Source organism: Ammospiza caudacuta, chromosome 1 (assembly GCF_027887145.1).
Source record: "Ammospiza caudacuta isolate bAmmCau1 chromosome 1, bAmmCau1.pri, whole genome shotgun sequence".
NCBI lineage: Eukaryota > Metazoa > Chordata > Aves > Passeriformes > Passerellidae > Ammospiza > Ammospiza caudacuta.
This window is the reverse complement of record NC_080593.1, coordinates 19,153,476-19,180,002: the sequence shown is the minus strand read 5'-3', so window position 1 is coordinate 19,180,002 and position 26,527 is coordinate 19,153,476. Positions and strand designations below refer to the sequence as shown.

Sequence of the window (26,527 nt, the reverse complement as noted above, 5' to 3'; positions counted from 1 at the left end):
TAAAAAACTTACTCTCATTACTATTTTCTGGAAGATAATGTACTTTAATTGCCAAATTACAGTGTAGTAACTTTTTTAGTCTATTAAACAGAATTTAAAAAACAAATGGAATTTGGTTTTTGTGCATATGGAATCCAAGATCATAAACACAATGGAAATTGTTTGATATCTATCAGTCCAATGTCAATTGATCAGTATTTTACATGACTCATAACTTTTACAGAGTTCTAGTCTTTTTTACCAGAAGGGATTTTGTTTTATAATTTCCTGAATTCATACTGCAAAAATCTAATTTTCTACAAGTATTTTCCACCTACTAAGAACTATCAAGTTCTTTATCAGAAGAATAAAATCGAATGTGTAGTTAAAAACTTAAGAGTTAAAAAAAGAGAAATACAGTTACATCCCCTATGTTTGAACAGCATATAAACAGACCTATCACTGGGATCCCCAGACATTACAGATAACAATTAGTTAACTCTCCTAAAGTACAAAATTTTATGTTTCTAAAGGCCTCCAATGTTATTCTTCTACTGGCTCTACATTTTACTAGTTTATGGTGCCATGATCAGAGTTTTGAAGTCTAATGAATCACTTGCACATAATCAGACACTTCCTCATTAGTTCTTCCACCTTGTTACTACATCAATTTTATCACTGGCAGAATTAATAGTATCTAGCTAATGGTTATTTAAGATACATCATGCATTAAGATACTGTCAGATAAGGAATCTGCTAGACTTTATGGATCAAGTGCCATTTAATAAAACAGTGATGCTTTTCCCATAACAAGTATCAGAGGTCCTGCATTTTAAAGTTTTCAGAAAAAATTATATTGATTATACACATTAGGTGATCTTAAAATAAAGAACTCAGAGAATTTTTCCACAAAAAAAAGCAACTGCTTCACAAAGGAAGAAATAAAACCAAAACTAAGCACTGAACTTCTGCAAAGAAATTTTGACACATCAAATTGTAGGTCTCTGTAAGGCTTCTAAGCTTAAGCATGAGAAAGAATTCACAGAAAATACAGTCAAAAAAAGACAGTGATATCTTGAAAATCAAAAGCACAAACTGCTTGATATCTCATGCATTAGTAAGCAAGAAATATGACCACACAAAAAGGTAGACAGCAAACTACCTTTGACTTTTGGGCAAATCAGTAAGATACTGCACTGAGATCTCTGTTTTTCAACAAAGTTCACTTACCTATGCAACTATGAAAGACAACCAAAGCATTTGTAACATTAAAATTTGTTGAAAACATGACAAGAGAAAAATTCACTTACACATACAGTAACACAGTCAGACAAAACACAAAGAACCCAGAAGTCTGGGAAAAAAATTGTACTAAAGTTTTGACAGTATATTGAGAAAATGGAGCAAATTATGTTCAATATCAATGCAAATACAGGGCAAACACACATATGCTTAAAAAAGGTACACATTCCTACACTCAAAGTCAATGGGATTATATGAACATATCAAGAATTATAGACAGATATATACATCTTCTGTACTGGGACATACAAGCTAGTTTATTTTTGAGCAAACTGACTGATGACATGCTCAGGGATGAATGCATCCTCAGCTACCAAAGACTTCCCAAGCTATAGCTTTTGATGACTTATATCTTTTTTTCTGAAGATCTACCCTTCCCAAAACTTTTTTCCCCCAAAATATAAAAGGGTTAGAAACAAGGCTCCAATATTTGAGCATTAATTTGCCTTCCAACAAACATATACTGAAGCATGCATGCCTCTCTCAAATGGACCTCATGCACTGCATTTTTGCAGAATATTTTCCATAAAGTCTAAAGCAAGTTTTGTGGGGAGAGGTATCACACAAGCCTAGTTGAAACAACTGGGAGAAATACACAAGCTTAAAAGTTCAAAATTCTTTCAGCAGGCCTGCCAAAACAATCAGTGAAATGGATGATACATAGTTTGCCATAATTAGGCTTCAGAGGTAACAATTAAGTGATCAGAACATTCACACCCACACCAACCAAAAAAGCGTGCATTGCATAAATTAATTTTCTCTGAACCTGCCTGTCAGCAAATCATTACTCAGCAGCCATGTCAACACTGCATTTTGGCAGAGATTAATACTAAACACAATTATCCAATATATTTATCAATTCTTTGGAAGGAGAGTAACCTTCAGCAGAGTGCTAGATTCCACAAATTTATTCCAAATGGTTCACAGTGAAGAGGAAAGCACAAGAAGTAGGAACATGGACTGGCTGGTAGTCTGGGACCAATCAAATCAAAAGTGTTTTTGAAAATTACACAGTTGAGGGCCTTATGCCACATCTGTACTTAGAAGGGACTTTGGGCAAGGAACCTTTGATATCAGGGCTTGCACTTATGATGGAAAAGCAACCTGAAATGAGCAATCAGAGCAATAGGAAATAACATAACCTGTGATTCTGTAATAACCACAGAAGAAACATGATTTCATAATCAGAAGATAACAAACCCAGGGTCCAATACTTCTAGATACAGTGTAAAAACTAGATCAAGTACAGAAGATCCACAGAAATCAAGGGATCAAGAAAGGCTTTATGTTAAGAAGACCTGCACATAAATAAATTTTTTTTAGGCACAGATAAAGTAGTAATGAACAACTGAAAGCCAAATCTGGAGAAATTCATACTGAAATTAGGATATAACTATACAATAGCAAAATTAATTATCTGAACAAATCATGAAGAACAAAAGGCATCTCAAGGTTTACTGATCAGTGCTGTATCTTGAGTAACGAGGAAGTGCAATGCTGAAGTGCACCATTGGTACAAGTCCAGTAAGACAAGTCAGGAGAATCAGTATTTTCCACTGATTTTCACCTGTAAGAGTCTGAAATAAACCCATTGTACTAAATGACCTAATGATGTTTCCTATCCCTAGGTTTCATGAAACAATATACAAAGCTATGCAAGCAGCATGCTGTATTCCAAGCTGTCAGAAAAGGGTGACCAACCAAGCCTAACCAAACCTAATCAAATGCATTAAAGGTTTCATTACCACTCTGGATGTTTGGTGGCAGGCACTTGGGTCAGAGTGCTGTAAGACTCTGTGGAGAGACTACCACATCATAAAAGCCTGACACAGAAAGGCAGCTCATCAAGCAGCCACAGGGCTTGTCATTTTGTACTTGAGTTAAAGTTTGAAAGATATGGGTAAGAAAAAAGCAGAAAACCCCACATACCATTCAACATGGTTTACAACTAGAAACAAAACAGTTTCCCACCATAGATTGTTCCAGATGCCTTGTACATCATGGCAAGAATTCTGGGTTTACAATGCAAATATATTTCCTAACTGGGATGCCAGTGAAGATTTCACCTGCAATATTTAGCAGGCACCCTTTTTTTAAAAAGACATATTTTAAGAATAAATTTAAGTTTTCCTGCTGAATGTCAGGGAAAACAAACTCAGAAGAATGAAAAGTAAGAGAACTGCCAAGGCTAAGTATAAAGAAAGAAAAATAGATGTGTTTCCCCTCAAATGGACATAATTGAAAGAAGAACTCCATGCAAAAACAGCTTGAAAGCTGCTAGAATTTGTCCTGATAACTACTCAAACCTTGCAATTTAAATTTAAAAACTGAGTGATCTATCCAGATTGTATGCCTATGTCATCTCAGTTTAATAATGCTATTCCGTGCAGCTAACACCTACTGTACTTTGCATCCCATGACTATGAGGAACAGGGCTATCCATTGGGAGGGAACCACTCCCTGATGCAGGGATCACACACGTGACATCACAGAAGAGGGAAAAGTTGGAAGAAAGTTTATTAATTAAAGGACTTCCATTTAAAAATAAAACTTTGTGTTCTTCCATCTAAATGTGAAAAATGCATCAGAAAAAGTAATGCAAACAATTTCTACTTCTGTGTCTAAAATATACGGGTCCCTGTAATTCCTACAAAACCCCATTTCCTAGAAACCTAAGACTGTATTATAAGTTGCTCTGTTTTTGTAAGGTAAAGTTGCTATATTTTATTAAGATAGTAATGACAGTTTTGGATGGATTGAGAAGTGATAAGAAACACTGCAAAAGTACCAGAAAAATAAATCAAAAGTGCATAATATTAACTTACCAAGAAATTATTTTTTCACACTCCTTCCCAAAAATAGAACTTTAATGACATCTCAACACTGTCCTCTCTTTCCTGTTCAGCAAACTACATTTTCCTCCTTCAGTACCTTACTCTGGTTTTAGTTCAAGCTGCCTACAGAATACTGCACAGTTTCAGCAGGAAAGCAGACAGACAAGGGGGCAAACCAGCAGTCAGGGCATGAAAAAAACAAGCACCGTAAAACAGCTATTGCTAATCAGCATGAGATACATGTTTACTCAATTAAATAAACAGAACCTTTATTATGACCTCGCATCCCAGAGATAGTGTCTAAAATTAAGAAGAATGGGGGCAAACAAAATGCACATTTGGTGATTTATAACCTTTCTATGCTAATTGTGATATGACAATGCAGAGCAACATAATGAAATAAGCAAATTTAGCAGATGCTTTGCATGCAAGCTTCAGTTAAAAACGATGTAGTTTTTTTTTTTGCCTACAGTAACATGGATGCATCTCTTGTTTCTCTCTTGGGAGTCTTACTTATTAGAAAAAAAGGTAACTGACAGCTCATTCTGCTGCCCAGCTATAGCACTGCTATGGCTGACCAAATAATTCCATGCCAAATCTCAAACTCTGCTGATTACAGGTGGTGATTCTCAATCCTGCCTGCTCCATCCCAGCAAGCCTACAAGGGGAGGGCAGGATGCCAGTGACACCAGTGAGGCCTGGCCCCTGCTCACACCAGTGACACTGGGTCACCTGGCAGACGTGGCAGTCACACCAGTGACACTGGGTCACCTGGCAGACGTGGCAGTCACACCAGTGACACTGGGTCACCTGGCAGACACAGCAGTCATGCCGTGGGGCACCCAGCAGCGTGACAGGGGACAGGGTGGTGTTTCTAGGAGAGGTCAGGGGTGACTTGGAAGGCCAAACTTGTGCCTCTCAGGGATGGGCACTGCTAATGGAGGTAACAATTTAAAAAGTGACTCTCACAACACACCTGGCAGCAGGGAAATACTTAAAACTTCACATGTGGCCTTTCAGTGACACACAGGAACGTGCACAATATGATGTTAATAACGTTACACTTTCATTTGCACTTTTGTTTTCAAGAACTAGTCCTTTTTAAACTCACAGTAGTTCCCAGGTTTCAATGAGGAATGCATGCCAGCTATTTTGAACAATGGTAATACATTACTATCTGACAATTTAACAAGCTTTTAATAACCGGAGTCAAGACCCTTTTCAAGGACTCATTTTGTGGTAGGTATCTCAAACATAATGGCAGGCCTTCCTAACAAGCATTATATGCACTATTTTGCTAGATTTGGCCAGGGCCCATGATGCTCACTGAGATGCTGAATGTTATCCATTTTCCCAAAATAGATTCAGCTACTGATCAGTTGGGAACTATTGCTGGAACTGGATCTCTTCGCCGATTTTACAAAATTTAGCTACTTTGTAAATATAAATAATGCAGCTGTATTTTAAGTACCTAAAGGCTGATTCTTACTCCAAGCTACTAAATTATCACAAAGCACTCAATGCACTTGTCAGAATAAAGGAACTTAAAAGCATGCACTTAAGTACAGTAAATAAAGCAAGCATGCACATACAAACACAGACAAAAAACTGTTAAAACTGTCTTCAGAAGAGGGTAGGTTTAATCATTGTGAAAAGCAAATAACTGAAAGAAGAAAAGGAAAAGCCACCTATAATTATTCTAAATGCTTCATTAAAGGAAATGTTAATTGCCTTGTCTGGTCTTTTATTTTATAAGAGTATAAAAACTTTAAATATTTATTTGAACAATAGCACAAATCCACCTCTGAAGTCTGCATCCATCCTTTTGGAAATTCAAATAATTGTCACTTTCTATCACAAAAATCAACTCAAAATGAACAAAAGAATTATTAAACACATTATTTTTTAAAAAATTTACAAACAATGAGAATAGAAAAATGCTCAAAAATCCAAGAGGTCACTTCTGAAAATGTACAGTACATCTGCTATCTTCCCCTCCCATAAAGCAACATTTCTAGCAAGGTACGTTCTTCTTGCTATAATCTAACTGATCACCTGAGTTGCATGTTTCTACAGGAGCAAACCAGCAGCCTACTGCAAAATCAGCCACAAAATTAAAAGCTTATTTAATTTTAACAGCAGTAGAGAAATATATAAAGCATGTATTTTAGAAGATTAGAAAAGTGTTCATATACATCCAGTGTAGAAGGTATATTGTATTACATCTTTGTTTATTAAGACAGTGGTAAAAACTCACTCTGAAGTGTTTCAAGTTCAGCCTTAGCCAGGGCATCTTCTTTCTCCTTCATTTTTGTTTCTTTATATTCTACATATAATTGTCTGGCATCCTTTAAGAAAACGTTGCAATGGCATTAGCATCCTTATACAAACAAGTAATTGCAATGGCTCTGTTTTAAGTTCTCACTTAACCTCACAGAAAAAAAATTAAGATATATTTGTTTCCTTGAGTTACAGCAATTTTCAGTCTAAAACATATAATTTGTGTAATAAAGGCTCAAATGTGATAGCGTTGATAATATAGACTCTGATGCTCATTGACAACCTGAAAAGCAAAATGGCTGGAGAAACTACCTCAGCTTTGCAGAGAGCATGCACCCACTTTGCTCAAATCAGCAATCTGGAAGTTCAAGGCAGAAAAAGATGTTTTTAATTAGAGTAGTGAGTGCACGGACAAACAAAGGCAAGTGCTATGCAGCAATCACCTTAATGTGAACTCATTAAGGTAACACTAACTGCATGCGCCAACTTGTTCCCCCCTCCCCTTTTTTTTTATAACAACTTCTACATTGCTAATAAAGTGTTGAAAATATACTTTTTTTTCCCCTCCAAGGATTAGATTCTAATCTGAAATCTATAAAGTAAATGTACACATAAAACTAGAAGTCCTGTCACACATACACCACAATAATGTACACCTTTCCAAAATCTGATGAATGAGTTATTATAGATTTCTGTTGAAAGCTTTCCAATATGAACAACCAGATTGCTGAAAAGTTTCCTTACTCTCACCAGTTAAAGAGAATTCTATACTCATTCAAAAACAAGGAATCCATAATAGAAAAGCTGAAATAGAGAAATTGTTATTTATCTTTATCAAACACACAGAATGTCTATTGTATTACACAAATATTAATTATAGTATTAGATAGACCTAATCTTAGATCTTTTTACCCAAAAATAGTTTTTGGTATTATTACACTAACAGTACTGCTTTTTACAGATAAAGGGTAACTTAAATTTGAATGCAGAATGTATTGTAAAATGGTAGTAAACATTTTTTATAATTTCAACTATTTTTAAACAGAACCTGGTATCATCAACATGAAAAAGACTCCTTAAGAAATCCTGAAAAGAAAAATCTGAGCTAAGCAGTCATTACCACTGACCCTAATGGTAGAAATCATCCCACTCTCCCTGCAAAGTTATTCTTCTTTATGTTACACTTGCATCTACCCTTTCAAAGCTACTTGAAGGAGAGCATGTGACAGGAATCATGACCAAGCTCTGAGCAGAACTTTGTAGTGGTTTGGAGATATCTCATTGATTAGGTCAGGATGCTTGAAGACCTACTCTGACAAATTCCCACAAAAGTTCAGTAAAGTTCCACCTCCTTCCAAAACTCCTCTTACAAATTTTTTTTTCTTTTTTTTTCTGGGTACAGGAAATAGCAAGTTCTGGGGGTTTTTTGCCAGTTTTATGTAGGAAATCTCTGCACAAAAATAATTTTAAAGGTTTACATAACTTTTTGCTTGTGGAACATAACAGAAGAGACTGTTTCACATGCTAATACTTTTAGGATTGGGAAAAAGTGTTGTTTTTTTTTTTAAGTAGACTTGTGGCTAAAAAAAGGTGTAGTTACAGCAGGACTAGCATTAACAGAGACATATTTGAATCACAAAATTACTATCAGCATTGGTTCTCTTATTGGTTTACCTGAAATAAGAATTCCCTACCACACTGGAAACTTTCCTTGTACTGTCAAGGTTTGGCCCACTTGAAAAGTTAAGAAACAGAAAGAGCCATAAATGTAATAGTTCATTTCTGCTGAGTTTGAGACATTCTGGTTGCATGGCATACACAGGACTCAGACTTATGGATATCCAAAAACCACTTTTGTTTAAGGCTATGATTTCAAAATGGCTACAATTAACTGGCATTTAAATTTAACCCATTTGACACTGAAAGCCAATATCTGATGCTAAATTCTGGTGTAAAATCCATTATTGCTTGTGGGATCTCCAGACAGCAGGCACTAGGGGGTAACTGTCAATCTCTCCAGCACGTCAATCACAGAACAATTGGAAATGTGGCTCAGATGAAAATGAGACACAATAGCTGAACAACAAAGAAAACTAGTCAGAAGCACGTAAATGAAATATGGTAGAATTGTTGCTTTATAGATATAGAATGGATTATCACTACAAATGGAGTAATATGCAGGTAACAAAGGCAGCATCAGTCTTTTTTCTTATCAGTAAGATTATTATGGCTGTGACCATAATAACAAAAAAAAGGGGAAAGTACACACTTTGAAGCATACACAAATGTATACATATAAAGAAAAGCAAAGGAAAAAAAAAAAAAAACAAAAAGCTTAACTCAAAATGGATTTTGAAGATTTGAAAATCAAATCCATCCCATAAGAAATAAGCATGGCTCTACAGGTTGTAAACAATTAAAAGGCATACCTGAGTAAAGACTGTGATCACAGACACAAATTTTATGTGAATTAGACCTTATAGGTCAAAATTAAAAACCACTGGAAAAACATTTAACATAGGAAGTTCTTTGAAGAAAAGTTCTGCCTTAATGTGAATAAGCCCCTTTCAATTCATACTTCATTAGCTTTCAATGAGTCTAAACAGGAATATTAATTTTCAAGAATATTCAGTTTTGGTAGTGTAAGTATTTCAAAACAGATTTATGCTCAGATTTTTTACTTTTCCGAAGTGATACATATAAGCAGTCATTTTGTCCCAATACAAGCATTTTAGGGCCCTAAAGACACTGACAATACAGATATAGTCTCTTTCAATCTAATATTCCTTCCCCATGATTCAGTAACAATTTTGTATCTCAAAACATCAACATTTTATACTTAATGTATACTTCACCTTCAAGACATAATACAGGTAAGAAAAGTAATAATTTCATATTTCTGGGGCGGAAAGATACAGAGAAAAGAGAAACAAATACAAAGCTCTAACTAAAACTCCATCTTACCTAATCAGAAATATGTTCTCATTTGCAGGAGTTTAAGACATTTTCAAAAAAACTCACCAAAACAAATACATTATTTCTTCTCATCACTAAAGCAGTATAACATGTAATTAGTTAAGCATAAAGAATAAAGAAGAGGGCTGATATATGCTAGTTTATTATAAGTTCAAATATATACTTTCCAAAAAAGAACAGAATGAAAAAAAAGAATGTATTTGAAATGCAAAATTCTGCTATATTTCTAAATTATATTTAAACTGTCACATATAGGAAAATCCGGTGATTACTGTCACATTTAACCACAAATAAGAATGAAGAATACTGAAAAATTCTTCAAAATATAGTTTCTTGCTTTATATCAGTATTATCTCATGTTATTAAATTGAGATTGTCCAAAGCTGAGCCTGAGTTATACAGAAATACAGAAATCCCTGATACTGAACTTTGAAGGGTTTCTTTCATTTGTTTGTTTTAGGGTTTGAGGTCTTGGTTGGGGTTTTAGGTGTTTTTTTGTTTGTTGCTTTTAAATCAAGAGATACAGTGTTTATTCAAACTGTACTAACTCTAGAAGTAAAAACTTCCATTCTGAGTAAGATTCAGTCATTTTGGTTTCTCCTTGATTTTTGGGGAGAGTGATGAGGCTTTGCTGGTTTGTTTGCTTTGTGGTTTTTGGGTTTTCGTTGTTTGGGTATTTTCCTCTCCAGTAAATATTAAGTTCTCCTGGCTTTCTGGTCTACCTCAAAAGAAACTGGAGATTAGGAAAAAGAAGCAAACAACTTGAAACAATTTGCTGTATGAGAATCTTAATTTCAGATTTTGTGATAGAAATAGTTCACATTTTAGTTCCTTGGGTATAAGACTGATACAAACAAAATGCACACTTAACTGAAAAAAAAATTCTCACAAGCATACTTAAAGTCAGTATACTGAAATAATTTTCTTTGGACTAATTTTTATTACATAAAAAATACTTTAATGGAGCTATTGAACCAAATTTTTTTTTGTCTTTTTGAGCACAGTATTATTATAAGCAATTTGTATTAAAAAGAGAGAAAAAAGGAATTAAATTAAATTTACTCCACCAGTCCTCCTTCAATTTACTATTTCTATGCAATAAAAATTCCAGCCATTACACCAAAGCAAAAATACTCTTAGGATAGGATTCTGTACTAGTGATATTAATGGGTTATGGTAAGAAATAATGCTTTAAAAAAAGTTGAACATTACGATTTATACTCCTCTTTGGCATTTTTACCTTTTTGCCCAAAGGCAATCTAATAAACAAATAGGAATTGCATTACTTCCTCCTTTATAATCAAAAAATCCTGCTTTGCCTGCAGAATGATCCCAGGTGTGGGGAGGCTCTTCAGCTGTGTACAGCCGTGGGCAGTTGTGGCGCGGTTCCCAGCCCTGCACCGTGTGACCAGCAGCTGGCTGTGCCACTGCAGGCTCTGCTGGGAATTCCATGTGCCCGGTGGGGAGACAAAGGCAGCCAGAAGGGGAAACAGAGGTCAGTGCTGCAAGGCCTCTCTGGGACCCATTTCACACCCATGAAGCCTCATACCACAGCAGACCAGCAGCAATAATTGAGAGCCAGTATTGCCTCCTACACACCAGCTCGTGTGGTAGGACATGTGGACTTACAGTGATATAAAGAAGCTGCCACAGCACAGCAGGCAATTAAAATAAAATTTCTTCACTCTCTTACATTTATTTAAAACTTTTAGTATTTTTGCAGCACATTCTTCCTCCAGAGCCTCAAGCATTACCCTGTTAGACACAAATTATTTTTGCTCACTTGCATATATCCAGAATACTTGTTTCATCATCCACTCTCCTCTGACCTGCTTCTAAGCTTCTAATTGACCTCAGGGTCAAGAGCTTCATCCTTACTTTGGTTCTCCCAACAGCTGTGAAATAGCAAGAAACAGAGCAAATGGGCAATCACTCGTGCCACACATCCTGCAATTGCTCGCTCCCCACAAATTATACCAACGTTGGTGCTCTACAGTAAATTGGAACATGTCAAAACCCTCAAAACCCTGTAAAGCTGGGAAATAGAGAGATATTTAACCTTACTGACTTGAATAATTCTTTTTTTTAAAGACATATGTTATTAAATGCAATAAATTTTGTTTTAATCTCACACAATTTCATATAAAGTCACATGTGAAGACAGAAACAACTCACAAATACATTTGCTGACCTAATCAAATCTTGCTTGGAAGCTAACTTGCCAAAGGAGATGCCCTGCTGGCAAAGCTTCTTGAGTTTAATGACACATTGCCAATCCATTTAAGGCCAAAGCTGAACCATCTCTAAACAGGTGTTGAATTGTGATCATGGATTAAAAGAAAACCTGAGGGAAAAATGCCAAGAAATTAAACACCTCTGGGTCACTAGTTTGAATCTATTCCAGACTACTAAATCTGCTACAGTAATTACCATCTGGTAGTCTACATAAAAATAAATTACTGGCTTTTTTGTTTTAATTCACTTTGTGCTACACAAAGGTCTTTATAAACACAAGTTTCAATTGTAATTGAAAGCTTTGTTGATAATCTCACTAGGTTATAATATCCAGTGCAACTATGTATTGAGCTCAAACTGGCTTCTCGTTACTGGTGAGCCACCAGTTCTCCCACCAGCTCACAGTGAGGGTGTGTGCTCTGCACCTACAGGATTACAATAGAAGAAGGAAACTTTATTTTCTTAACAAGAAATCATTTCTGTTGAAACAAATAAAAATGCTTTCTGCTCCACTACCCTCAGGACAACAGCAGGCTCACAATTCAGTTGGTGTAAAAATAAAGACATTCACTGCTAAACTTCACCACACCAGTGTGGAGGTAAAGTCGACAGGACCACTAAGAAACATGCCTATCTTCTGTTTTCTGAAGGAAAAATTTCATGAAGAATAATTAAAAACATTTTTCAAAAATGCCACTTTTCTTAAGTTATATGTCCAGACATCCAAAAAAACCATCCTCTAGTCAGCTGCTTTTGGAATAAACTGCAATTTACTTCTGGCAGCTCTCCCTCAAAACATAAGTACACTTAACACAACTGTATTACATACACAATTTGAACTGAAATTCTTGTACACCACATGTAGCTGGTTTATTTCATTCTAAGAAGAAATTTCTGTTTCAACAAGCATTTTAATTGAGTTTTTGGGGGGTTTTGATCTCTTTTTTTTTTTTTTTAAATACATTGTTTTTTTCCAGGTCATTTTCATGAAAGCATTAGCTAAGATGGCCTTAGAAACAATTTTCAGTCTTTTTCTTTTTTTTTCTTATCCTACATTATAAGAATTAAACTTGGTAATAGGCAATGTAATTTACACTCCACTTAATGTTTCCTTCACAGCGCACATATTTGATTTATGATACATTTTATGTATTTTTCTCCCTTTGGTTCTTCAAACAAACTTTAAAATGCTGTTTTCACTCCTAAATTTAACTAAACTCAGTGTGTGGATATAAAAATATATGTAGTTTCTCTCAAAATACAATTTTCAACAGTTTAAAAAACCTGCTCATTTTCTTAAGTTTCTCTCATCCTCCCCTCACATTTTTCTTCCAATTTCTTGACATAAAATGCAGGCTACAATAAAATAGCATAGGCCATCACAAGGGCATGCAAACAAAGCATTTTTTCTTTAGTGAAGGCCCACCTTAATTATTTTAAGTGCCTCCTTCTGAAATCTGACATTTTGAAGGAGGAAGGGAAGTAGGAGAAAGACACTCAATTGGATAAATGAGAGCCAGGCATGAGCAGAAGCTCAGCAACCTGAATCCTCAGACACAGCTGTTGCAAGAAGAATATTCACATTAACTAATAGGGGGAGAGATGGATGCTAGGCAAAAAAAAAAAAAAAAAATCAATACAAGAAGGGCTAAAAAGTTTTATTTGTTGCTATTGTTGTTATGCTGTTATGTTTGATTAGTTTTGGGATTTTTTTAATAAAGTCTCCTCTGAGGAAGAACTTGTGTCTGTTACAGGCATTGTGCTTCTGTTTTGTTAGTTTGAGGAAACAGTTCAGCTGTTTTACTGGCTGGGCTTTGAAAAACTCAGTGGCAGAGCAACAGTCACCTAAAAGCATTGCTAACTTTTCCCCTTTTCTGTCCCAAACATGGTTCCTTTAAATATGGATGCATTTTCACAAATTCATCTACAATTGGATTTGTTGCAACTGAATGAGAGATTTTGAAAATTATTTGTTGGCTCTTAAATGACTGGAGAAATAATTTAGATTAAAACAATAAACAACTAAAATCTGTGGCATCCATCCTGATGTCAATCACTTGCAACATGACACGTAACACTACTCAGTATCTGTAGGATCTTTCATCTTCTGCCCTAGTGATTTTACTTTTATTAAAAGTATTAAGTACCCTGAAATCTCAAGCCTGTGTATTACTGAAGAATAAAGCACTCAGATTTAAAACAGGACCTCTGTACCAGGGTATAATCTTACAAGTACGGATAACTTTTTGCTCCATGTTGGTCATTAAGGCAGATCTTGCCAAAATGTTAAATATACATCAAAATAAAAAAGAACCCAGAGGTCTCTCTGTCAAGGTGGTTACAACACACCAGATATCTTTTCAACTGTCATTTCAGAACACAGCTCCAACTGCTCTTATGCTCTTCAGAAAAGGTGATACTTCTTTAAGTACTGTTTACTAATTAATAAATAATAAGCCAGAATAATTTATTTCAGTCACCTGAAGTCCTGAATAGTTTTAACATTGAAGATTATTTATAGTTTGGTACATTTAAACTCATGTAACTAGTAGGTCACATTAAACAACAACAAAACATACCCTGCAGTTCAGCAGTAGTGTCATTTCTATATGGGCCATTTTCCTCTAGAACCCCTGTCTCTTTCCTTGCTCTTTGCTTCAAAGCCTTCCTGCTCTGAATTCCTCCACAACATGCTTTCCCTGCTACCAAACCCCTGCTTGATGGTCTCAAATATTCCAGGAGTTACTGGACAGCTTTTTTCCCTACTATTAATTCAATGGAATAGGAATCCAAACAGGGGCTAAGTCCAACAAAGCATGAAATATCATTTTGTTCTATTTATTTTCTGCCAATTCTGACAGGCATAGGAGCTGCTTTTTGAACAAACCTGAAACCTACTATACTGACATAACACTATTTTAATATAATAAAAATTATAAGAAGCCATAAATAGTTCTAATTTTCAATTATTCACTAATCTTACTATATTATGTGATCTTCTTAAAATTTTGCAATTAAAGCAAAAGGAAAAGTACTATAATTATGAATAAAGTTTCAAAAATGCAGCAACAAAGTTAGCTGATCCTAATTATTTTCTATCTGACTCACCTTGATGAGCAATGAACATCAAAGCTTAATTTGGACACAACAGTTGATTAAGCATAATCAACTTGTATTACAAACTTGTAAAAATAAAGGTTTTTTTTAATAAAACAGCCCCAAAGTTCCGATGAAAATTTTAAGTGACAGAGAGCGATTAACTTTGGCTCTGTTTGTAGGAAAAGTTAAAAGCTATAAAAATGGATGCTGGAAGACCAGGCATTATTGTATTTGTAACTTTTACAAGGGTTTAAATAACAGAGTAGGAATTATAACTATAGTCTTTTTTAGCTTGAACAGAGACAAACCCCAAATACTGATGCCATTTGTACTACTTATACTTTTAAAACAATACTCAATATTTCTGTAAATCAAAGAAAAATCTATCTCACATTGCCTGATCCTTACTACCAGTGACAAAGGTATTAAAAACAAAATACTGTATTTAAGGAAGATGCGAAGAAAGAGCAGGGGATATTAAAAAAGTTATTCTGGTAACTAATCTGACAATACTTCCATTGGTTGAATGCCAGCTAGATTTTACTGTTGATAGTATTTGATTAAAACACAATAACTATGAGCAAGGCTGCCACATTGATGTTTCTAAATGACAACCATACCTTTGTTATTTTACTTCAGCAATTTCAGGTATCAATTTGTATCATTATCCAATAAATTAAAGAAAGAAACTCCATTAAAAAAAGTAATTTCACTGTTATCCCAAATTTAAATGGCATATTAAAATTTGCTATGAAAGTACAGCATTTGCCGATTTGAGATTAAAGTACTTTTGTTAACATCACTTAAACATTGGTATTCCTAATTAGATGGATATACATCCATCTCCCCCTCAACCCTCTCCCATCATTTATTCTGTAGTTTTGCCTAACAGAAACTGCTTCCCTAGCTTGTTAAGCTTAATATGCATTTAAAATACATTCATATTTCCATGAACTTTTGATATCAAATTTGCCTCCAAAGAGTAATTTCTTTATAAATTTCTTTATATATATACATATATACATATATACATATATATATATATGTATATATATACATATATACATATATACATATATACATATATACATATATACATATATACATATATACATATGCTATGTGTTTGAGCCAAAAAATTATTTTAAGAACAAGTGCTACACATCTGATTATGCATAATAACACCATCAAGAAAAATTAAGTAACACAATTTAACATCATTACTGTTACCTGGAATAACTGAGGTAAAGCTTTCACTGTGAGACAGAACCATATTCCCAGCTTGCATGGAAGTAAGTCATGCCATTGTGGTTTGTCCAGTACCCTGCAGTCAAATAAAATGGTAGGTTTTTCATTATTGCCACACAATCTCAAAGCCAGAACTTTCCCATTATCCTTTAAGCTCTCGTCAACTCCCACAAAATGTCTGACTACATAATAATAAAGATACATTTTAAACATTGAATTCAAAATATCTAACAGCTAACTTAGAATAATTTCTCTATTTTGATCTTCTAAAAGGACTTTTCTTCAAGAAAATAAATTCATAAGCCACATGATCACTTCAGTTTAAATAAAAAACCAAACCAAAAAACCACTCAAGCTTCAACCAAGTGTTCACGGGTGCTGACAACCAGATATGAAGACTGTAGCATAAACAAAACAATACATAAAAATTAATGTCATTTGCAGTTCACTGGAGCATTACTCACTGATGTCATCAAGAAAGACGACAGGCAGAATGGTCTCTGATCTCCATCCCTCATTGATCCAGTTCATGCCCCTGCTGTGTGAACTATTTAAACCCTTTATTTCTTTCTATGAATCAATAGAAGAAATAGTGCTATCTTTTGGAGTGTCCTGAAAGTCACTATTTCCTTATGTGTTCCTTGACAAACAATGCGCTAGAAGCTTTTACCAACACACTCATTTTTTAAGTTAATCAGATAAAAAGCATTTAATCAGACAAGCATTAAAACCCCATAAGAACTCCTTGCTTGGAAAGGAATAAATTGAAGCTCAAATAAATCGAAATTTGTTAACTGTAATCAAAGGCAAAAACCCTTAACGAGGGAAAAAGTTCTAAAATCTCCTAAAATCAACCTGTAAAAAGAATACCCTTTTAATAAAACAGAAGCCTTTAATTCAGCCTTAATCTTTCAATGATTATTGATCTGCTGAATAAACACCATGTGTTTATTTACAAATCCAAACTTGAAAACACATCTACACTGGCACACTTTACATCAGCAATGGCTGTTACTACAAATACAGTTGTTTTTCTCACAGAGTATTTCAAAGATGCAAAAAGAAAATGAGAGAAGGGAATCAGTAGCTGACAGAATGTTTTAAAATGCACAAAACAAGAGAGTTCTTTCCCACCTTTCATTTTTGTCTAGAGCAGCAAGTTTGGCTTCATCTGTACTCCTGCTGCCTGTTTTTTTCTTCTTTTCCCTCTTTTTTCTGCTAAGCAGTTCATCCTTGATGTAGAAAGAACTACGGTTACAGGTTATCATTAGCATGTAAACCACAAATGTTACTGGGACTCTTCTGTGAAGGGTAAACACTAGAGTAGCATTTATGCAAATGTATCTGGGGTCCTACATGATTAAGTAAAATGATCTATCTTAACAATAACTGTTGCCATGGTATCCAGTCTTTAAACACACATGAAGTCCAGTTCTGTCACTCATGTGTATCTCCATAGCAATCAAAGTTTTCCAAGAGGAGAAAGCATTCAACTTGCCTCCTTTCTCATTCATCAACTTCAATAATGCAGTGGAAAATAAAAAAGTAAATAGATGCTAATGTATGAATATTTTTCAAGTTATGGTTAGTTTTTTTCTTAGTCTACTAAGTGCAACAGACTTTTATATGACAAAAAATAAAACTATTAAAAAAACGTGATTTATACTGCTTACCAATTCCCACCCTGTTAAAAAAACCCCAAAACAAAAAAGCACTTAGCTTAGAACAAAGGCAAATCAAATATGACTTTTAAACAAATAAAGCCTGTTTACTTTTAAACCTTAGATATGACTACAGTAGCATATGATTCTTCATCAACAAATTATCGTTTTTCTCTTCTTCCTACCAGATAAAAACCCAGGACTAGCTCTTGCAATTTATTACCAAATCTAGAAAAATTAAGTAGTTTTTAGATTACCATTTCTGAAATGCTGAATATCTCCTTCTGTAATTATTATCATTTTAAATATAATATTTTTAAAATATGAAAAGTCCAAATTAAAACCAGGGCAAGTGGCAGAGGTATCTATCTATATATGTGAACTTCCACGGGAAATTCAGTAGTAATAACTGAAGCAAGTTTGATTTATTACCAATACTTACCAGCTGTTTTTCCAGGTAGATTGACCAAACCACAGCATAATGACCCACTGTGAGTATAATGAACAAGAGTAATGCCAGCTCAGCATTGCTCATTTTTCTCACCCGCCTGTAGTAGAACACAGGCTGTCGCCAATCTGGTAGTCCATTGATCAGAATATCATCATACCTACAGTAGCAAACATAACAGGCTTTCATGGAGAGCTAAAAATGAAATAAGCCAAACCATCCAATTATAAAACAAAAGATAATCCACAGAGTGCTTGAATAATACGCACAAAAGATCATTTAGTAATTTTTTTTTAGAGAGAGTAATGCCTTGTTTTGTCAGCAGATAGGCTTGCATGTGGAAACAAACAGGCTCCAAACACTGGGGCATGGGGAAAAAAAAATTCAAATGTTCCTGTAACCCTTGCCCCCCTCCCCTCCCAAGTTCATTCACTTTTGAAGTAAGAGACTTCCAGAAATGTGTTCTACGTGCTCCGTAATCAGTGGGCAGGTCTCACTGATCGAAGAAAGTAACAACCCACGAACAACTAAATAGGTAGCCAAGAACAAATGTCTCAAACACTAGAAACCCTTTTTTCTTTTACAAATTAAATGTACAAGTGCTGGGGGGAGGGGAGAAGCATCTCTGCTTTTTGTTTTTCTCCTTCAGTACCACAATATCCATTAGGTAAAAACACGGCAGACTTATCACACCTTCTTTGTAAGATAAGAGCTTAAATTAGAGGCTTGATATTGATGTTTGAAAACGAAGTTCACCAGTTTTTGATTTTCTATTTGAAACATTGTTGTGAAAAATCAATCTATTTTAAAACTTTTTAATTACTAACCCTACCAACTCCACAGAAACTATTTTATGACAATCCCTTTTCCTTCACACAAATGTCTTGAAGTATCTTGAAATGTCTGAGGTCCTCTATTTACAGGATTTTAACAATTTAAAAATAAACCACAAAGATGCAAATACTTTTTTTTTTAAATTAACTCTTCAGAATAAAGTTTCAAACAAAAAATCTCTCCAGTAAACTCATAAATCTGTATGTTCAAGATGCACAACCTGTTAATCTTAAATTGAACACAACTCATTACATATTCTAATCACACCATTTCCAGAATTAAATCTGCACTGAAAGGCCTAATTTGGTGCAACACATTGACCAAAATATTTTAATTAAAAATATTCTGAGTTAGTCGCAGGCCTAATTACAGGAATAGAAATAGGGCCTATATTGTCATGCAGGTCAGTAGAACTCAGTAGTAGGTTTTTCTCAAGTAAATTGACCAATCCAGGAATAATAGCGCAGCTGCTAAACTGCCAGTCTTGACATGTAAATCAATTTAAATGCAACAACTGCACTAGCTACTTTGATAGTTATTAAATTGATACCTTGGAGATGTACTAAAAAAATTATTTCCAAAAGCAAATTCGTTTTAAGCAGAAAAAGAAGCAGTGGTTTTCAACTAAAAAAATATACCTTACTATAGTGCGTATCTGAAAAGCTAACCTCTGATGAAACATTTGTTCAAGTTGGCACCATTATGTCTGCATAAAAGATTTAACACCTCAGGATTCTGCTGTATTCTGGATGATACAAGAAGTAAAATTCATATTACAAAATTCTATCTTCCATTAAAACAATGAGAATACTAAAGTTAAGATCTATTATTGTAAAATTTGAACTAATAACTTCTTCCCTTTCCCAGTAAGTCAAAACAAATTAACTACTGACACCTTAATACAAACTCTGCTCAGAAAAATTGCTTATGATGTTATTTTAAAATTAAACTTTCTACTTAACTTTTGTTTAAGAAATAACTAGATGTTTTAGCCTTTAAAAATATTACGACATTTACAAGACTTTAATGATAATAGAAGAGAATATTTTAGAAACAGAACTATCTTTAAAACAAATTAGGTTGATAACAAGGTTTTATATAAGATGCTTTTCCTGTGAAATCTTCAGAGAAATACATGTACAACCTAATTCAATATACATTTATTAAGCTGTTGACTTCTTATATACTAAGGGTTGTTAACTGATGCACTGAAAAAGTGGCTACCGATGAAATAAAGTCCATATATACTGATGGTAACAACGCAGTAATATGTAAACCAAGGTTTCAAACTAACATTTGGCAACCATGTTCTGTTATAAATTATCTGTTAAGAAAAAATAAATGAAGACGGCAGAGCCTCTTGCATTAAGTGCTTTAAACAGCCCTGGGTATTTACCAGGCTACGTGGCTGCTCCGAACAACAGCCCGCACGGATTAAGGCTCGGAATCAATGCTCTATTGATTTTACTATCAATGAGCATTATGGCTCACACGACTGGCCATTTTGAGGGAAGATCGCTTCTATTATAACCCACTTTTTAGAATATATACTGTTAAAAGATAAATCACTGCTTTCAATAGTAATTAAGCTCTGTATTTGAAAAATAAAGATATCAATGATTTTTAGGTTTTCAACTGAAAAATGATCCTACTGAAGCTCAGTAGCTCCCATAATTTTTAAATCTTAATTTTCAAATTTCAAATGCGATTCAATTAAAGGTAAGTTTCTCATTAAAGATTTCCTGTATAGACACTTATATTAACTATGAAAGACAGTTAATCCGTGTGCATCAAGAACTACATTTGGAATTTAATTACAAAGCATTCTTTTGGCAACCTATATTAACTGTAACTCTATGTAGGAAAAAAAACAAGCTAAAAAGAAAAGATACATTTGCAGGATTTCTTCCACAAACATATGCACACAGAATACAGCAAATTTTTCACATATGAGTATGCCTACCAGTTGTCTCTGAAATGTAGCAGTCAACAAGCTACAAAAACCCCAAAGCACCAGCACAGAAATAGAAAGCCAAACACATTCCCCATTTAAAACCATGCTGAGTATTTATTTTAAAACTCAGCAGTCTATAAAAGACCTGGTAGTCCTGTACTAAAAGTAACAAATTGCAAGATTATTAACATTTCTTTTTTTTCTATTTTATTTCATAAAATACTTTTTAGAGTTCTTTGTGAATCAATTACATTGCAAGTAAAAAAATCCATTAACTGTAGTAACTAATTACAGTATCATCCATCTTAATGTAATTATAATTTACTTTTCCCTTTAAGAGAGCCACTGCATTTCATATTTCAAATAATTTCAGAGATCTGATATAGTTCATATACTATAACCTTGAATTAATGAGGACCATTCTGAACTACAGAAAGATTGCCCTGGTGGTTTTTATTTTGGGAGGCCTATTTTCCTCAAGCTGTCAAAGACATCCAGCACAACATCAGCCAGAACAATTATACCTACAAATACAGATATTTAATTATTAATGAGTACTAAGATAGACACCTTTCTATCTTAGTAGAATACACAAGTGTATTTTGATCTCTTTGCAAATGTTTTGTTTCCTGTAATCAAGCCAACATTGTTACAGAGGACAGGCCTGGTAAGTAAAAAAAGCTCCTTAAAGAGGTAACAAACAATGAAATTAAGACCTAAGATTTCTTTTCCGTCTAATTACAATTAACCAAAGCGCATAAAATTATTTTTCATAAACTAAGATAATCAAAGGCTAATAAAATTTATCACTGTCAAATTGATTTACCAACAAATGCCCTAAAGGTGAAGTGTACGGCAGGAAATGCACCCATCTCTACATACCCAAAAGATAAAATTTTCTGTAGAATTTCACACTGGTGCATGTATACAAAACATAAAATATTGTGTTCTGCTGCATATATGTTTAATTTAATAATGTTTAATTTGATAATTTAATGTTAAACAGTGCTACATTAAATGATGCTGCATGTATGTTTAGTGTCAGAATATTTGAATGCTTTGATCACGTTTCACTCAAAAGTGTGTAGGAGAGAAGTCCTAACATGGCAGTATTACCATATTATGCAGTACTAATAATGATACTGGTATATTTCATGAGCAACTAAATGACTTTCTCCAAAAAGAAAACCATGTTTTAAAGCCCAGTCATATCACTGCCAGTAGAGCAACTGTAGTAGTTTAACAAAGGCTTCTGCCATCAGATAAAGTAAAAATTCACTGATACATAGGAAAATGCAAAGGCTTTAGAAAAATAATTACATGTAGCTGGCCAACAGATCTGCCTTTTTAAACACTGTTTCTGTTGTCACACAAACGAATAACACCTCTGACATTCACCAAGAATGACATTCACGGAGAACGGGTTTTATTGTTTCAAAATGAGTTCATCACTCCCCTGTAGAGTGCAGGACCTTATTCCTGCTCTTGCTGGCTCCCCTCCCTGCACACACACCAGGAATGATCACACCACCTTTGAGAGGAGCAGTAAGAGCCAGGTACAGCTGCCTTCACTGCACAGAGCAGGAGCCTGCAGCTGGCTCTCCTCTCAGGGGTACAAACCCTGCCCCAAAGCGTTCAGGTGCAGGGAAGGGATTCCCACCCAAGTGCCAGCATGAGGCTCCAGTGGCTTCTGCCCAGTGCAGGGCCCTGAGCCAGCTCTGAGCCTATCCCATTCTGCCCATTGCCTCACGCAATTCAAACCAAGTATCAACATTTAAAGTACAAAGATTCCAAAAGTAGCAACTCCCACCCTTTCCTCTGCTGTGCAGCTGCAAGTAAGGCTCGAGTTCCCTTACACCAGAACCAATACAACAGGGAGAGCAGCTCCTATCACACTTACTGAAGACCTGTATCAGAAAGGCGCTACAACAACACCTTACAGGCCACCCTCCATTTACGCGCTCAGCTGAGAGATTATCATTACACTGGGCAATAAACCTGATCAATACAGGGCTTTGCAAGCAGTGAGACCATACAGCTCTGCTCTACAGGTTATTTCTAAAGTCTGCATATTATTTACAAAAAATTCTCCAGAAGTAAACACTGTTTAATCCACCACATTTCTATTAATTCAACTATAAAATCAGTATCACTCATACATCCACATTGAGCAAGAAAAATAAAACATTGTCTATTTACAAAATAAGTTAGTGACAATTAAATCAATCTAAGACAGAACAATCTGCTGCTGCTTTAACTTTTCTTTTAATCACTGATGCACTAATTAACAATATTTGACTAAGTTAGTCACGTTTGTAATGTATGCAAGGCTTAAGCCATAGTTTTTGCAAGCTACTGCATCACAGTTTTGTGCAGAAAGCTTCTATTAGAGCTGCAAGGAAATTCCTACAAGTTCCATGATGGAACTAAGTTTCAGAGAAACAACAATCTGAAGTGCATGCAAACAACGCTACTAACAAAAAGTTGGGAAGATCTGGGGGATAATTCACTTTTAGTGGCCTGAAATAATTTAGCTAACATTTTTTAAACTTTTCTTAAGTGTAACTTCACAATTAAATTCTCTTTAGAAGGATGCAATAAAAAACCCCACAAATTTCCAAAAGTGCTTCCATGAAGTACATTTTCATGACACTTGAAAAGGGGTTATCAAAAAAGTAGATAATCTGTACTATAAACCCTGGACTCCTGCCAAGACATCTACAAAGACAAAATCCCTTCAAGAAATGTCTCATAAAACCCCGTTTAAAAACTTGTAAGCTGAAAGATGATCTACTAAAACACCAACCCAAAAGCAAAAGTCTTTCAGTGTATCAGTTTCTCTGATAATCATTGGTTGAAACTCCTATTTGTTTAAAAACAGGAAAAAAAGTTCAAAATAATCTTCCAGAAAGTAAATTAGCCCCAGGTTTCCAGTTCTTTATCCTACCCTTCAGGTACTACTGGAACAGCTCCTGAACCAGCAAGGACAACTAGCATTTATAAAAAATATTTAAAAGCTTCCACTATTACATCTGAAAGAAAAAAAAACCAAAAACCTATGAACTAAGCAACAGAAAACAATGCTGAAGACAGCATACAAAGGAAATAATCCCTAAATATCAGGCAACAAGCCTTTTACTGATACAGGGAGGTATTACTGACATTTGAATAAATGGCCAATATTTTTTAATCACAGTTTTTAAAAATTGACAACTGAGCAAAAAAGCTGATATGGCTGTTAAGTATTTTTTAAAATTGCTTGAAATAACAGCTAGCTTTCAAAGTTTTCAAGTACTAATTTTAAAGGAGAAAAAACAGTATGTCATGCAAAAACACCATTTTGCCATTTAAGCCATATACAATCTTTAATTAAACAATTACATAGATTTTACTAACTGAAATTATGCAAAAGAATAATCTGAAGTGTTACAACTAAGTCAAATAGAACTTGAATATAGCACTGGTATGAATGCTTTACTTAAAAACCCGTGTAATTTAACTCACCTCTGCCTCCTTTCTTCATCCTTTAAAACCTCATAGATGGCCACCAACTAAAACAAACAAACACCACACCAAAAAAGAAAACACAGAAAGATTTTACTTTATGACTGAATTTATAAATTTTGAACAGTAGTATCATTTTTACATTTGCCAACAAATGGTCTTGGCTAGTTTTCACTTTTCCCTACACCACTAAGAGGCAAACTCACTGTGCAAAAGTATATTCATATACAAATGTCATCAGACAGAAACAAGCAACTCTTATACAAGACTTTCTCCCCATCCTCACATCTGTCAAACTAAGCCTTGTCTCAGTTAGAAGATCCTGAAGATCTTACTAAAATCAAGTAAGCTGAGTTCAGCCTGAGGTATATTTTTAAAGGTAGAGCTAATTACAAAGTCATGTTATTTCACAGAATCACAGAATCACAGAATTTTCAAGACTGGAAGAGACCTATAAGATCATCTAGTCCAGCCGATGTTCTAACTGTTCAGCTAGATCATGGCAGCAAGTGCCACATCCAGTCTTTTTTTAAATTCTTCAAGGGATGATGCCTCTACCACCTCACTGGGTAAATGATTCCAGTTTCTGACCACTCTTTCTGTGAAGTATTTCCTTCTTACTTCTAACTTACATCTAGCTTGACGCAACTTGAGACTGTGTCCTCTTGTTCTATCCGTTGTCGCCCGGAGAAAGAGGCCGACCCCCAGCTCACTACAGCCACCCTTCAGGAAGTTGTAGAGAGTGATGAGGTCACCCCTTAGTCTCCTTTTCTCCAGGCTGAACAACCCCAGCTCCCTCAGTCGCTCTTCATATGGCTTGTGTTCCAAGCCCCTTATTAGTTTCGTTGCTCTCCTCTGGACACGCTCAAGTAACTCGATGTCCCTCCTAAAGTGAGGGGCCCAGAACTGGATACAGTACTCCAAGTGAGGCCTCACCAGTGCCGAGTACAGGGGAAGAATGACCTCTCTGCTCCTGCTGGCCACTCCATTTCTGATACTGGCCAGGATGGCATTGGCCCTCTTGGCTACCTGGGCACATTGCTGGCTCATATTCAATCGACTGTCAACCAGCACCCCCAGGTCCCTTTCCACCTGGGCACTATCCAGCCACTCCATCCCCAGCTTGTATCGGTACAGGGGATTATTATGGCCGAAGTGCAATACTCGGCACTTGGACTTATTTCACTCCACAAATATTCAAAAATAACTGAAATGAATTATTTTCATTAAATTATGCCTATCTAGGACCTGTGTTGAGAACTGATCAGAAATTTTCCCCACTGCTTTTGGAAGTGTAAAACATATTTACCTCCTAAGTGCATAAGCATTATGTTCAAATTATTTTTAATATATAGGTAAATATGAAATACAAGTTATTGAACAAGTTAATTCCAAAAAAGCGTACTTGGTTTTAGTCTAGCTACATCAGCAAAATTGTAATTCAATATTTAACTTATTAATTTCAAAGGTGTAGACTGTTCTTACTAAAACAACATCGACATAAAAATTCTATTTTCCTCTAAAAGTTTCATTGCCACACATTTACTTACTTGCCTAAACTGTATTTCTGCATTTTCATCTTTATTCTTGTCTGGGTGCAGAATCAGAGAAAGCTTTCGATACGCTTTCCGAATGTCTGCAGATGAAGCATCCTGAAAATGAGGAAAACAAAGCAAATTGTGAGAAAACAATTCCCTGAACTTTTTGAAGATCTGTAGGCAGCCAACCAAGTGTAGGAACTAAGGCAATGTAATTTGAGACATCTAACAACCAAACCTGCAACCAGCCCAGCCTAAATGACTTAAGAGCCATTCAGTCCAATTCATCTTTCATCTTAACTCCTTTCATTACCATACATCCATTACAACGACATTTGCCAATACTTGCAAACACTTCCTTGCTTAAAACCTAGGCCAGGCACCTTCTGCACCATTTAAAAGTTCAACTGAAAACTGAAAATTATTGCATCTGCATCTCTTCAAGACAGACATAATTTCAGCAAATTATCATGCTCAATTTCCCAAACTCAGGACTTGCTAGGAACTCTTCCCTTATTAATATTTACATGCAATTCACTCCTAATAGGACTTCCATTCAACTTCAGCTTCACCATGTCTAAAGAATTGTATTTTTCTAAAGTAGCTTTAAATTGCAGTCTTGGAGCTATACTGTA

General features: G+C 34.9%; 1 protein-coding gene across 1 annotated transcript in view; it reads right to left on the bottom strand.

Annotated features, from left to right (window-relative positions):
* The window catches only part of DNAJC1 (DnaJ heat shock protein family (Hsp40) member C1), a 108,356-nt gene that overhangs the window by 44,876 nt on the left and 36,953 nt on the right, over positions 1-26,527 (bottom strand). Inside the window, exons 2-7 of the mRNA XM_058805921.1 lie at positions 25,905-26,006; positions 24,355-24,401; positions 18,057-18,222; positions 17,088-17,185; positions 15,936-16,029; positions 6,373-6,463 (exon numbers count right to left, since the gene is read on the bottom strand). Coding sequence (XP_058661904.1) covers positions 6,373-6,463; positions 15,936-16,029; positions 17,088-17,185; positions 18,057-18,222; positions 24,355-24,401; positions 25,905-26,006 — 598 coding nt within the window. The remainder of the gene's footprint in view (positions 1-6,372; positions 6,464-15,935; positions 16,030-17,087; positions 17,186-18,056; positions 18,223-24,354; positions 24,402-25,904; positions 26,007-26,527) is intronic.